At 30.7% G+C, this 16,137-nt stretch overlaps 1 protein-coding gene across 2 annotated transcripts in view; it reads right to left on the bottom strand.

The window, feature by feature from the left end:
* Window positions 1-16,137, bottom strand: part of Oatp33Ea (Organic anion transporting polypeptide 33Ea) — a 144,726-nt gene that overhangs the window by 13,531 nt on the left and 115,058 nt on the right. For both annotated transcript variants that reach the window (XM_075381401.1, XM_075381409.1), the window contains 4 exons: window positions 15,876-16,040; window positions 11,748-11,943; window positions 5,753-5,900; window positions 210-445 (listed from right to left, as the gene is read on the bottom strand). In XM_075381401.1, the coding sequence (XP_075237516.1) occupies window positions 210-445; window positions 5,753-5,900; window positions 11,748-11,943; window positions 15,876-16,040 (745 nt within the window). The remainder of the gene's footprint in view (window positions 1-209; window positions 446-5,752; window positions 5,901-11,747; window positions 11,944-15,875; window positions 16,041-16,137) is intronic.

The following is a 16,137-nucleotide window of genomic DNA, read 5'->3' as shown; positions in this document are numbered from 1 at the left end:
CATCATTTTTCAATTGTTTTTTAATAAAAAAAATTTTTTATAAATAAAATTATTTTTTTCATTTTTAAAAATAATATTATAACTACAAGAACTGTTAGAAAACTAAGGTGCAAATGAATGGGATTACAGTAAGTTGTGATAACAATGTTTATTTGGTCAAAATGTTAATTGTTTTACAACAGTCCTTTTTAAAGAAATATTTCTTATACCTGTAATTGACTAGAATATTCCCAATCTTGCCAGAACTTCCTAAGAAGTGCATTATACATGTAATTGATATAAATATTACAAAACTACTGAAACAGTTATTTTTGCAAGGCCCACTTTCTAATGTAACATGTGGATCAGAATAGTGCTGATACTTATGTTTCTCATCTTCAATGTTTTCTTTTGGTATTTTCAGTTCAACTATTTGAGGATATATACAACTACAATTGTTATAAACCTGAAAAAAATAAGCCATCTTTAATTAGTTTTTATGTATGAGATTCATATAATAAAAATAAAACTAGCAAATCATACATTCTAAAAATAAGTATGGTTCATTTACTTAATGTATTTAAATGAAAATAAATAGTATCACCCTATATATAAAATTATAGACCATTATAAATGATAAAAAGACCAATTAACCATTCTTACACTTCTTGGCCAAGAAAATTTTATGTACATTATAAATTACTCTGATAAAGAGTGGTAATTTTAATAAATTAGGCTGAAGAATACAGTTAATTTAACATTTTCTACCAACTTACTTTTGGGTTCAAGATAATGCATATAAAGTATATTTTTTTTACATTTGAACTCAGTTGATAATGAAATCTCAGGTGGGAGAATTTGCTATATTAGAATAAAGAAATTAATGATATTAGGTATTGGAATAATTACATATTAAATTAATGAAATAATTTAAAAAATGTGTTGGTCAGTTGTGACAGTGTAGAAAAATAATATGTGTGTTGATTTTATTGATGTGTATACACTTTTTTTTACCTTCTTTATTTTCATTTTTATCTCAAAGTAGATTGTACATACTTTTGGATGAGACAATGGATTCCATCAAATTTATATGGCTGTCCTTTTAACCTTAGACTCTGTAAATATATTGAGAGAAAAATTGTCTAAATTCAGACACCATATTGGAAAACATTGATTCATTTATTAATATTATTATCACTATTATTCCTTCTATGATCTGTAATTCTTATGCATATGTTTTAAAATTTTTTTTATTAAAACCAATCAACGTAAAACAAAGATGGTTTCACCTACTTTTTCCCAATGATGTTTTTAGAAGTAATTATGAGCAGCTGCAATTATTTCTGTTAACTAAAATTTACCTTATTAAGTGTACTTGATTTAACAAAACTGCTGTATCAGAGAATGCCCATGCTCTGTGTTCTAAGTTTTAAAATATTTTCATTTATCTTGATGTATCAGTTGTTTTTCATTTATTTTAATGTTGTATAACTGATTTTGTTACCAACAAAAATATTTATAGAAATAAATATTTTATTAGAAATATTTATATAAAATATCTTATCCTGTTATAAATTGTATTAATGAATAATATTCATTAAATATCTTAAATATTACATGGTAATTAACCAAATGATCACAGTGTTGATAGGTCAGTAGTATTTGCCAAACACATGATACATACCATTAACAGTGAGAATCTGATTATTACAGTGCAGGAAAATGACTTTCATGTATTCTTATAAGATCTGATGAGGCTGGCTAACTGATCATTTTCTACAACTAAATTATATGACAATGTCAGTAGTAATTTCTTTGTTTCATTCTTTGAAGTTTTAAGCTGTGATTATTACTATGTGCAGTCAAAAATATATTTAAAATATTAGAAGCAAAAATATGGGAAATATATTAAATTAAAAACATAAAATATGATTAGACTCCACATTAAACTTGCGGAACGATTCTTCTGGTCCAGCTACCAGTTCTAAATGTCTCCCACACTGCTTGCCATTCATCAGTCATCTGTTTTCTTGCCTTGATCCTTGACATTCCATCATAAACTCTCTTCCACATCTGTTTTCTTGCCTTGATCCTTGACATTCCATCATAAACTCTCTTCCACATCTGGGCTTGCAAGTTTACAGGGTATATACCTGCTATAACCTCAACAGCATTTTTGGATACAATCTTATAGCATGAAACAATATGAATTGCAGCTCTCCTCTGCAGCACCAAGACCCACTCAAGGTTTCTCTTCTCAAAGGCCTCTGCCCACACCGGAACCGCATAGAAAATAATGATGCAACAGATAGAATTAACCTCCGTCTTGATGAGCACAGGCCTTGGTGGTTATTTATCAGTCTTCCCAGTTTACTGATAGCAATTACAGTACATTCTGTAACTTTGTTCAAGTGCTCATTATACAATCTACTTGTCTCTAACCACATGCCTGGGTATTTGACAAACCTAGACATGGGTATTGTTGTATCTCCAATATGGATTCTTATTTCTCTAATACGCCTTATACCAGTGAGGGCTATCACAGACGACTTGTTTGATGGCAGAGTCAGTCTTCTTGCCACCAGCCACTTCTGTATTTTGTCAACGGCTGCTGCTGCATCTTCCTCCACGTGCTGCTCAGTCCTGCCGGTGACCAGGAGAGCCAGGTCGTTGGCATAGACTATTAACTCGACATCACATTCAAACATAATCCTCAGCATACCATCAAATGTTATGTTCCACAGGAATGGTCCAAGGACCGACCCCTGTGGAACTCCTCCAAATACTTCTGCAGGAGTATCACTGTCTTCAGTACTTATGTTCACCTTTCTCTGGTGTAAATAGGAATTTATAATACCTTATGTCTGTCTATAGGATAATCTATGTCTGTATAGATAATCACCAATGTTCTTTTCTCATAGCACTTCATTAATCACAGACCAGGGGAGGCTACCAAAAGTGTTCCTGATGTCTAGAGGACCACTAATGGGATCCTCCTTCAACGCCAGGAACCACTGACTCGAGCTGTAGACCAGTTAACTACATGTCGCAACGCATCAACCGTGGAACTCCTCTTCATGAACCCGTACTGTTATAGGAAGAATTCACCATTCACCTCCAGATCCAGCCATAGTCTGTCCACACTCAACCTCTCGAATAACTTCCCAATGGTATTCAATAAACAGATCGGCCGACACGGAACCCTGTCCAGTTCATTATCACCCTTCTTGGATAGTAGTACTAAGCGCGCATCCTTCCAGCAGTCTGGAAAAGTCTCTCAAGGGCATGGTTAAAAGCATCTAGCACAAGTCAGGGATGTCTGGTCACCAATTCTCTAACAATCTTTCCAGGGACCAGATCAGGTCCTGGACTCTTAGTAGGGTGCAGTTTGGTCACAGCAACTTTGGCTCTTCAATTGTAAACATTGAATTCTGTTCAACCGGGGATCTCATGCCATATGGACTCAACAACTGGAAAGAGTTCCTCAACAGCACAAAGAGCCACCTCGCCAGAAAGAGGGGTAATCGGCCGTCCATAACCAGTTTATAGGCACCCCCCATGGATCAGCATTATTAGTCATCAATCAGCTCATTCTGGCCCTAGCCTTAGCATCCTTTATCACTACATTTAGTGTCTTCCTTGCCTTACAATAGTCAATCCGCAGTCATTCATTTACCATGTCGTTTCTTTCTGAATCACGTTGCATCCTTCTCCTCCAAGTAAGTGCAGCTGCCCTCTTTTCAGCAATGACAGGAGACCAACAGTACATCCTACATTTTCCTGGATCGTCATTTTACCCTACATGTGGACAGACATCTGGGGTAAAATGTCCCCAGATGACACAGCGGAAAGGCTATCTGAAAGGCACTCAGATAGCCTTTCTGCTGTGATTTGAGTATTTCCACCAAACATTCCCGATACTTCATCAACAACATCTTTAGCCTGACCCTCAGTAGGTTTCCAATGAGGTACTCTGACATATCCAAGTCGAGCGCTTTCCACCACAAACGTAATTGCACTATGATCAGTAGCGAGTTTTTCCTCTCTAACTACTACTCTACTACTAGCCTTACCACAGCAAAAATATTCATCAGTACATATTCACGCCTAGTTGAAATTTTGCCACCCAATTCTTGGCTTTCTGCATTAAGGTCCCCCATTAGAACGTTGGGCTTTCAGTATCTTCTGATGAAGACTTCAAGCTCATCGATGAATTCATGAAATCTTATCACCCCTGAATTAGGGGAAATATAAGCCGTCATCAAGACATGATCCTTTAACTGAACAGTGACAAAACTGTTACCTCTGGTAACACCTAGCTGCCCATACAGACCTGAGACTTTTAATATGGCTACATCAACATACCGGTCTACTTCCCAAGTGTGGGCAGCCACCCTCCTCATGTCAGGTCAAAAATTGCCAGGAAGTCAATTTCTTTGTCCACTGCCATCCTCCAGATTAGATCATGCACGACAGCACTACAATTCACATTAATTTGCATGATCTTCATTATTCTGCTCGTTTACAGGCTGCACTATCAGTCCGATGGCCAATTGACTTACATTTAAAAAATTTTAAGCTTAGAGGAATCCCTCTTTTTATGGCTCAATTAACCACAGTTATAGCACCTTTCAGATTGGTCCAGCTCATTACACTAGGAGGAGGAATGACTTGCCTCCCAACATCAGAAACAATGAGTATCTAATCTAATTTGCACTCTGCAGAGAACCCACCTGACACAGACTCTCGCCTGAAAAAGCTTCAAAGCTCCCCAATAAGTAGTGATAATACACATGTTCTGCGTATCTCCATAAGCAGAGCAGATTGAGGATATCTTAAACTTATCCTGGTCCCCTACCACTTGGGCCACAGCATCTCTGACCTCCGCCTCCGTTGTGTCACAATCCAAATCTTTCAGATGGTCCAACGTCCTACAGAAAGGACCTGGATTGGATAGATCCTGGGGGGGTTTGGGCTGGGGTAAAAGGGGAAGGAGATATAAAGGGAAAGGTATTTCCCCTTATAATTCTATCTGAGGACTGAAATGTGAATTCCATCTGAGGACCTGAATAGAATACGAAAAATTTCCTGAGTGCTTGTTTACTGGTACTACCTTCTTGTCTAGACTTGCAGAGCAAGAGATCAATCAATTATTGACCTTATTACCTATAGCAATAAGGTCGAGTCTATAAAAAGTATGTGCATATCCAAAAGAACTCACTAAAACACATCCATAAATATTTAATCCACAAGTTCCAATTGCACAAATTAAAAAATACTGAAAAAACCATCCAAAACAACAAAAGTTGAAGAGCAAATTGACAACACATCCACACCATAAGAGTTCTAACTCAGCTGTTTTAAACTCAAGTTTGTTTAAACTCATTACAATATTTTATTAGAAGGTAGTGAGTTAATAGTACAGTATGAGTTTAAATTTTTGTGTTCAATTTTAATAGTATTACTTTACTATATGTAATACACATCATCTTTATAAATGTGTAAATGTGTAAAATCAGTAAATGTGTAAATCAGTAAATGTGTTACTTACACTCCTGGATTATTTTTCTCAGTAACTGTTGCTTATAAAATATCAACAACAATCATTTATAAGCCTATGATGCAACAATTAATGCATATTTTAACATTAAACATTATATTTAGCAACAGAAGGAGATGTATTTGATATACATTACTGTTCGCTGTAATTTTATTCATATCAAACTATGTTTAAAAATAACTAAATGTATATATATATATTAAATATAATTACCATTTTTGAGTTGCCTATACTTTTTTGAGATGAACATCCAGCATGGCAGGCACTAAAAAAAATTACTGCTTCACTTTCAAGGCACACAGGATTGTACTTTACACCCTGACAGTTGCATGCATTATTGCACTCATTGAATATCTCTATCCTAACAAAAATATAAGTTACAATATTAATCTCTGTTACAAGTATTAAATAAAATATTGCATGTCATCATTTATGAAGAAATTTATGATTTTAATAAAAAATTTGGATTGAGATATAAATAAAGAAGAGTTCTTTTTCCTTTGAACTAGAAAGACGTAGCTATAATTACCTGTAATGTAGCAATGAGGAAAGACTAGTTGCAGTACAAAAGATAGAGAGAGAAGTCTATAGTCTGTCCCCTTTAACATTTAATAACCAAATGGAGGAAGAAATAAAGAATTAAAAAAATTGAAGACAATCCAGAAACGAAAAATAAAAATTTCAAGATTTTCTAATTTAACTGTTATTTCTGAAACAAGGTATGAGTTAGAAATAATAATGAATGGTAGAATTCATTACTAGTGAAGAAATCCAGTTTGAAAGCAAAACAAGAGTAAAATAAAGATAATAAATTGGAGCAGAAAGAAAAGTAAGTAAGAGTTTAACACGAGTCATCATCAGTAATTAAACTAGTTAGATGCTATTTTCCATGTCTTTCTATTCTGCGCTAATACTTTAATCTCCGCAAATTATTACATCTTACATCTTTAATTATCTGTTTTCCATATACCAATCTTTGTCATCCTCTACAAAGATTGTTTTGCTTTCTATATATCTTTCTACTGCTGGATTAATTTTGCCTTGATGTTTTAATAAATGTGACCAATTAACCTATTTTTTCTCTTTGTAGGGTTATGCCATATGAAGATCTCTTCATTATGTATTTTATTATTCTGTTTATTCTTTAAAATCCTCTAATAATATAGTATTTTATAGGTCTCTTATTATTTTCCTTTCTGCTTTTCCTATTGCCACTGTCAGTGTTACAGTCCAGTCAATATTTCTAAGAATCTTTCTAATTTTTAAATCCATGTTTGACATTAGCAGAGTTTTCTGCATTAAAGCTTGCTGTCCAAGGAGAAAAGTTTGTCTTCAATTTCTATATTGCGTTTTCTGTGTATAGATTGAAAAGATATAGATAGACTGCAGTCTGCCCTTTTGGTGTATCCTTGTCACTCGATTCTAAATCACCAAAAAAACTTTTTCATCCTCTAGATGTATCCCTGCTATCTGTTTCTAGTTTTGATAGAATAAATGTTTTCTCTCCCTAGATGTACATATTTTCTTTTCAACTTTACTTTGAACATTTTTTTCCCTAATCTAGATCTTCAAATTACTTGTCCAGATCTACAAATGCCATGGGATGACTTTATTTATTGTAAATCTGTTACAAAACTGAGGGACATTACTCTTCCTAATATTTATGTTTTTTTCTGAAGCCAAACTGGTCTTAACACACTTTCCATCACATGTTCAATTTACCAGTAGACTATTGTGATTAGTTCTTTTGACACATGATCTATTGGACTGATAGTGCACTGTAGCTCTCCCATTTATTTGCTTTTGCATTTTTGCTATGGTAACAATTTCACTGTTTTTAAAAAAAAAAAAAACTTTGGCTAAATCTTCAGCCTCATAAACTCCTCTTACCAGTCTGTATGTCTTTAAATTCTGCTTCTCCTAAGAGATTTTGATTCAGTCATTGAAACCTCTATCATACTCTTATAAGATAGTTTCCTCTGATATTTTCATTAAATTTTTTTCCTACAGAATCGCATCAGATAACATACACTTCTTTATATTCCTGTAATTTCTTAGCCCTTTTTATCTTCTTAATAATAATTTTTCATTCATACTTCTGACATTAGTACAATTTGACTAAATTTTCTCATAGTTGTACTTAATTTTCTCTTCATTACATCTATCTTTCCAGGAATCATATTTTTTCTTTTCTCCATTACATTTATACATCAACCTGTTTTCCTTTATTGTTTTGTATTTCCTGTTAATGTAATTTCTAAGTGACTACCACTGTGGTTTCTTTGTCTTATTTCCTGCCACATTATCTTTATATGTTTAGTATAATCAATAGAAATTTTTTTATGCTCATTTCATCTGTCATTTCTAATATCTTTTGTAATGTATTTGATTAATGATATAACATAAACATAGGAAACCACTGAATATTAGAAGTTGAAGAATTCTGTTATTTAGTTAGTTAAATTACAAAGTATGGCTGAATTAAAAAAGTTATCAAAAGTAAGAGAAATATACAAGCCAGGAGAGATTTATGCAGGAATAAAATTTGCTGCCATCAAACTTTTGCCCAGATTTAAAACTTAGAAATATCTCAAAGAATTTATACAGAGTGTAGCAATTTATTTTAGTGAAACATTGACAGTCAGATTAGTCAAAAGAATAAAGAACAGAGATTTTTTTAATGTGGTTTTATGAGAGCATATAGAAAATTGGGTAAGTTGATGAATTAAGAAATGAATTTGAACAATGTTTGTGAAAAATAAATAAATTGAATATGACAAACAAGAATAATTTGAAGCAAACTATGACAAACATAGTACATAAAGATGGAGATGGATGCTTACGTTAGAATCTTGCGGAAAAGAAAGAAGTAGTTGGTGGACCATACGTGTTAATAGATTTAGTTCTAGAAGGAAGGACAAAGGATAAAAAGGTTAGGTTTGCAAGAAACAAATAGTTTAGGATGAAGGATGTAAAAGATTGATTGAGGCTAAGAGACTGGTGCAGAATAAAAAGTACTTTAAAAGAGCATCAAATCATGCAAACTGAAGAAATAAATCAATGTGAGCCATATTTTGTATAAATTCTTGTATAAAACTTACAAGTGTTGTTGGTACATATTTATTATGAACATAAAAAAGATGTTCAGTAATTCATAGGTTTTCATTTTACTGGTCTACAAAAAAATTGAAGACATGTTGTTTAGGATACTAATTTAATTATAAAGATAATTTTTAATAAAACAAACAAGGATTTTTGGTATGAATAATATTTTAACACATTATCTGCCAAACATATATATAAAATATTTTGTAAATATTATTAAAACAAAATGAATAATATAGTTTTTCTATTAATAATTTTATCCTGGAAATTTCAAATGGAAATGCATATAAAAATTAATCAGATAAAGATTAACAAACAGAATTCAAACCTTATTAATAATTATTCTAACTTTAAGATATATTCATCAAGATAAATATTATGCTTGAGAATTAAGCAAAAAAGTAAATGTAAAAATTTTTATATAAGCTACTTCTTTTCTGCATACCATAGGGGTGCATCCTTATAATGATTCATACATGTAACCCTTGAGACATTGAAACCATTAACTAAAAGTCTGATATTTATTTTGGAACATGCAGGAAATCTAGTAGAATCCTGAAATATTGCAGGATAAGTTGAATATCCCACCAAATACCCTACATTTTCTCAGAATAAGTAGGATATCTTCATGATATCATATAAATTCCAGGAAAAGTGGAAAGCTCTCAGTGGATTTCTTTATCATAAAATAAAACAATGAGAATTATTATGTATGTGAAATGATTTATTTAGTTTATCTGAGGAATTCATAGATCTGTGTCTAAATAAAACTTTAAAAGGTGAGAAGATAAACCTATTACATCTGTATTTTTAATATTAAAAAAAATCTTTAATAACTTTAAAGAGTATTTACTAAAATTGCCAACAACTACAGAGTAGTTTGCTGCTTATATTTTGTGTTAGTGTTTATGGGTTGATAATAACACATCTAGTTATTTGCCCAATAAATTAAAAAAAACCCTTTCGGCACACTGGAAGTATACACTGAGAATAATCGGTGCTAAGTAACAGATAAAAAAATTTCCACCTTAAAGTTAAGAAAAACTTCAAATTTACTCAATGCAACAATGGTTGACTTTTTTCAGACAAAAGTTTTAAGTAATGTTTAGAGGACTAACGACCACTTTAAACCAATTCGATAGTGTGCCTATTAAGAAAGGTATGATTTTTTTTGTCCATTTTTTCCACCCCCTGGGCCCAATGGTTGGTGATATCAAAAGACTACGTAGATAAGTTTTAGTCCCTTATCCAAATAATAGTAGAAACTTTAAATGAGTTCGATACTTTACTTAATAAGAAAGTTATAGCGATATTTTGTTTTTTTGAAAAAGAGGGATTTCCTTATTAATTATGGAACTTGTTAGAGGACATCCCAAAATATCCTGGTTATCTAGAATATCCATCAGCTTTATCATGTTATCCACCTTGAGGAATGTTCTTGTGTTCTTTGGGAAATGGGTTAAAATTTTTGAGAAAAGGATTTGTTAAAAATCAAGACATCTTAATCATGAAATCTTGATAAATTAAAACTGTACGGGTTTGTTTTCTTTAAAGAGGTAATAATTAAAATACACTTTTTTCATGGCAAAGAAAGATATTTATAGCATCTGCACTACAAAACTCTAATAAGTTGCCTTTTCTGAGAATAATGATGCTTAAATACCCAATTCCTGTGATGAACAGATTGATGGTGTTACTATTGCATCTAAATTGTGAATTATAATTGTATTCAATAGGCTTAGTCTGCTGGTGAGCAACAGCATATTTAACATTGTACAACAAAATCCTGGGAAACAAGTTTGCCGCTCAATTTTCCTAGTAAGTCTAGGAAAATTGGGGTAAATTAAATACTTTAATGAAGTTCTGTTGCTTATTGTTCAATAGTTGAACAGATTATAATATACACATTAAGAAAAAAAATCTCGTTAGGGCTCTATATACAGATATGTATATATGGGCTCTAGCTACAATCAGCTCGTGAATTTACATTGCAAGACAAGAGAAGTTTTAATAAAGATGACTGTTATTTTTCAGGATCCTACATAAAGAAGTGTTGGAGTACAGTTACAGTTATATCTATCTCTGTGTTATAGTGGACATCTCTAACTCTGGTAATTTTTTTTTAGAAAATTTGCAATTTTCTAAGATGTGCTCCTAGAAGATCTTTTCAGAGCAACAGAATTTGATAGTGTTATAAGTAACATTTTAAATCATGTCTTTAATATAGTTAGGAAGCCTATATAATAAAAATGTATGTATGACCTGTGTTGTGGCTTTTTATTTAATATGTTGATTTTATGGATTTGAGTGCATTTGTAGATTACAACCTTCACAGTTTACAAAAATTGATTTTAGTTTAGTGTCTAATACATTAGAGTAGTTTTTAGAGAAGTGGTTAAGTGTGCATTTGGACTTCTATTGTAATGTACTTTGTCAAAGCGATATAGAATTTTTTGTACAGTCCTGTTCATATTTTCAGGGTGTGTTTTGTTGTATTACTATAACTTAAATGATTTTTATAACTTTAAAAAATATATGTTTTATTTTAGAAAGTAATTTATAAAAATACTAGATTTTTAAATGCATGAAAATATGACTCAGATTTTTTTTTAGATGCTAGTAGGGTAGCTCCTTTATTAGTGATCAGGAGTTGCATAGTTGCTCCAAAAATGTATTCTGGAAGCATATTTCAATTTACTTAAAAAATACGAAGTTCTGTAAATTAAAATAAATAAATTTTTAAGAATTTTTCCCTGCTTAACTATGAATCTTAATGAAGTTAATTTACTAATTTATTTTTTTGTAAATTATTTTAATAAAATAGATAAACAAGTCATATTTTTTCATCAATTTTTTCATGATAGCATAATTGTAAGAAAAGAGAATAATTGCAGAAGAGGATCTTCTACACATAATATGATCCCCTTCTACAAACAAAGTAGTTATAAATGAATTTAGTGATTAGTTTTTTCATGCACACTTAGTTTGATTAGTCTGTATCTATGGTTCACATTGCTTTAAGTACAATTTGTACCAACAACCAAGTTATTCTAATATCCTGATTTACTTAAGTGATTATTTAGTTTTATATTTTTTAGTATACCTTTTACTGGAAGTTCCATAGCCCATTAAACTATTACTGGAGCAGCTGATGAATATAAACGATATTTCTCCAATAACAAATGATATTCCAACTAAAACATTCCATGAAAGTAAAGTAGTTGGTTTTGGTCTGAATTTAGAAATGATGATACCAGAACCAAGAAAACCTAGTGTCATAGAAAGGATTGTTGTAGGACCTGAAACAAGTGTATTATGTGAGAAATACCGCAATATAAAAAATAAGCACAATTTTTAAATAAATGTAATACAATTTTAGATTTAATAAAAATTTTAATTTAATTAAAAAAATTTAAATAAAATAAAATAAAATTTTACTGTAATTATACTTATTTGCATCAAAATCTTTTAAGTTTACATGAGTAATAGTTTACTTCAGAGCATTCTTTTTACTGTTGTTGCATTTTGATATTTTATGAAGCTATTGTTGGTACTTCAACAAGGCAAGTACGTGAAATGAGGCAAGTGAAACTTGTAGCTAAAATTAGTGGGAGTGCTGCTCCAGAAAATGTTTTTCTCAGCATTTTCAAGGCCATGGTTAAAGTTTCCTGTAAAAGCAGGATAAAAAGCAGAAGTTCCTGAAGCAGGATAATAATCTAATTCTACACTTTATCACATTCAAGAATATGGTACACAATTTTTAAGCATATTATGCTTAAAAATTATATTCGGTTTAACCGAAAAAATAATAAAAAATGTCAATATAAATAATATCTTTTAATATTATTAGATAATAACTTAATGAAATGTCTGCTTAAAAATATTATAGTTCAGTGGTGCTTAATTTAAATTTCTATGTACACAAAAACAAATACATAATTAGCTTTTACTAATTATGTATTAGTAAAAGCTAATACATTTTCTTGCCTTCTCTTACCCCCTTCCAGTGTGTTTTTGGACAGATTTAGCAATCAAAGTCCTTACTTTCCACCATCTTCTGATCATTATTGAAAAAACAACTAAACCACTTTCATATTCCTTCCACCAACTAAACTAGAAAAGGAAATGAACAAAGAATGTTCCATACACACACATAGAGTAAAAAAAAAACTACCTTCCACCAGCATGCCAGGGTCGGCACTGCAGGAGCAACAATGCTCTCTTTCCTTTGTAGTCTCGTGTGCAGCTTCCTATGTGGCCATGTGTACAACAGCCAAACACCACGCTGCTAGAACTGTGAAGCGCACAGTTCTATAGAAAGATGTTTGTTTCTTTTTCATAAACCGGGGCTTAAACTTTTTTTTCCAAAAACTGGGGATTTTTTCATAAATTAAGCTTAAGGATTATATATTGAACAAGTATAAAGAAAGAATTGAAGTAAAAAGGACTCATTATATTAAATGTTATCGATAATATCAAGTAGCAATAGGGGGTGCTGCAATTCCACAGTGCCTATATGCAAGTTGCCACTGACGTGAAATATAGTGTGCAGTTGTCTATTCACTACCCTTCTATGAATGTGTAAATAGGTGCAGTGCTAGACTGTTGAAAACTGCTGAGCAAATATTGAGGTCTTGTTTTCAGTTAGTTTCATTTGCATTTCTAGATAATTATTTACACTACTGAATTCATTAGTTGTTTCTATCTTCGTTTCTATCCAAAGCTGTATTCTGTTTACCCTACTGTAATCTACTGTAATGTTTACTGTGTGTAATCAGAGAATTTAAAAAAAAAGAAAAGGATTCTCATGTTAATTCTTATATTTTGGTTATTTTATGTATATTCAAGTCTTATGGTTGGTCCTCATAGAAAGTTAAGCTAAGCTATACCTTGCTATGTTGCACTACATATATTTCTGAATTATTTGTGCTGGCATGTAGCATATGTAAATAATGTAGCCTGGACTACACTTGTTAAATAGATGCAGTGTTAGATTCTTAAATACAGCTGAACAAGTATTCAGGTTTGATTTTCAATAGTTTTAAATGCATTCAAATTATATACCATTTTTGTTTTAAAGTACCTTTTTATTACAGTGAAACCATGAATTAGACAAGTCTAATTCTTTCTATCTATGTTTAAAGAACCTAAATCAACAGATTACAAGGAACAAAAGAATAGAATTTCTTTTTAAAAACCACAACATTTTTAAAAATAAGTAAACACTATTGGGCCATAACAAAAACAGGAATCATAAATTGCTACACTAATTTCAATAGTTAATTTTAATAGTTTCAATGTGTATGAAATTAAAAAAATCTTATTGCTATACTAACATTTTCTTATGATCAAACATTAAGCCTAAAATTTTAATGTTTTTTTTTTTTATTCCTCAGTGGCCATGTAGTAGTATTTCTCTTCCAAATATGTAGGTAAAATACTTTTTTAAAGAAAAGTTTGATGATTTTTTTTATTATTTGTAATCATTCTTATTCTCTAGTGGAAATGAATGTATCACTGTAATCATATGTATCCTGAAATAATTCTTAAATTCAAAACATTTTCAAACAGTCCTCCAAGAAGATTAGTTGCAAAACTTGAGTAAAAGATTTTCCCTTTTTTTCCCTTAGGTATTACTTAAGAGGATGAGGTGAATGACAAGTAGCATGTGAAAATGCCATGCCTGACCAGGATTCAAACCTGGGACATCCAGATGAAAGGCTAAGGTGCTACCACTCGCGCCACAGAGGCCCGGAAAAAGATTTTACCTGGTATTCATTTTATAAACCGTACTTGCTGATATCATTCATGTAATTTTTTTCTTTTCAATAAATTGGTAACATCATAGTCGGTCAGTTATTTTAATTTCCATTTTGATTACTCTTTATAAATTTTATGCATGACTCCTATCAGTTTCAACATTTGTAAATCTTTATGCTTACCAATTTTTATGAAAGATTCTACTTTATAGCTTTTCTGACATAAGTTAAATTTATTTTAAAAGAGCATTAGACAACTTTTGTATTTGGTCGTTTAATATAGTAGGCAGTATGTAGGCTCTTATACATCATAACAAAGGAATAACTTCTGAATATATCCACATCATCAATGTTGTTACTTCTTCTCCTTTTGAATATCCCACTAATTAAACCCTGTTTTGAAATGAATACAGTTGTTGGTTGTAATTTTGGCAGTAATTCAACAAGGGTATGGTGATTTTCCAGACCATTTAAATGTCCCCATTCCATTATACATTCATTGTCTATTTATTTGTGTATTACATTATACTCATCTTTGTATGTAGTACCTTACTTATGTCCTGTCATTTCACCAAAATTCCTTACACTATTTTCTTTTTATAATATAAATATCAAGCTAATGAATGTAATGTAATGATAATAAAAATATTTGCTTTGTCAAAGCTGTGTTACCTTGTTCTCGTTTATTATAACCATTTAATAGTAATAAAACTATTATAAATATTTTATAGATTTTTTTAAATTATAATTTTTATTTTATTAAATTATAATTTCTGTTCTTTAGATCCTACAGAACCCTAAAATATTTATAAAATGTATATTAACTGCAAAGTCATCTTCACACTAGGTGCAGGTTACACATTCTAATTACTGTTGTGTAAGTTCCCTGATATCATTTGCGTATTTTATTTTCTTGATTGTTTTTGTAAATATGCTCCTTTGACTGACACACCAATTTATTTGAAGTGTATTTTAAATCAATTTAAAATTTAAATATTTTTTGATTGGCGTGAATAAAAATACTTTATTTTTTTTTTAAAAGAAGAATCTTTTAATTTGTTTCATACTCTTTTTACCATTAACAACTCTTCCTTTAACAAAGATATTAGTAGATAAAGATGTTACACAAAATAAATTTTTAGAAAACAAAAAAATACTTAAATTATTAATAGATGCTGATAAAAAATAAATTAACAGATATTGAATAGTAGTAAACATTGTTGATATGAAAGAAATCTGAATAGAGTAAAGAGTGAAATTTTTAATTATCTTAACTTTATACTTTCCTCTAATAGATACTATTTTTAATTCAGTTTTAATTTTAATTAAGAGAAAATTTCCTGCTGCTTAGAGGTACGTTTTGTGTAATATTAATAATTAACAACAATTAATATTAATAATATTAGTAATATTAATATTAATAACAAATCCTAAGCTTTAATTCATAGTATGAAGAAAAATAAAATTTATACCTATAATAAAACTTGCATCTGCTGCAGATGCTTGAAACTGTATTTCCAAATATTTTGTTATATAAGTTATATAACCAGATCCACCTAAAATATAAAACACTCCTGAGAGTATGTTTACAATTAGCAATTTATTCTTCAATAATCTGGCCAGTGCAGAAGGAAATTCTGAAACAGAAATAATTTATTTATTATGATATGCAAGTACATACATATTTTCTTGTACAGGGTAAACAATTTTCACATATTAACTTACATGATATAA

The sequence above is a fragment of the Lycorma delicatula genome, chromosome 1 (assembly GCF_047948215.1).
Source record: "Lycorma delicatula isolate Av1 chromosome 1, ASM4794821v1, whole genome shotgun sequence".
Lineage (NCBI taxonomy): Eukaryota > Metazoa > Arthropoda > Insecta > Hemiptera > Fulgoridae > Lycorma > Lycorma delicatula.
This window is presented reverse-complemented; position numbering and strand designations above follow the sequence as displayed.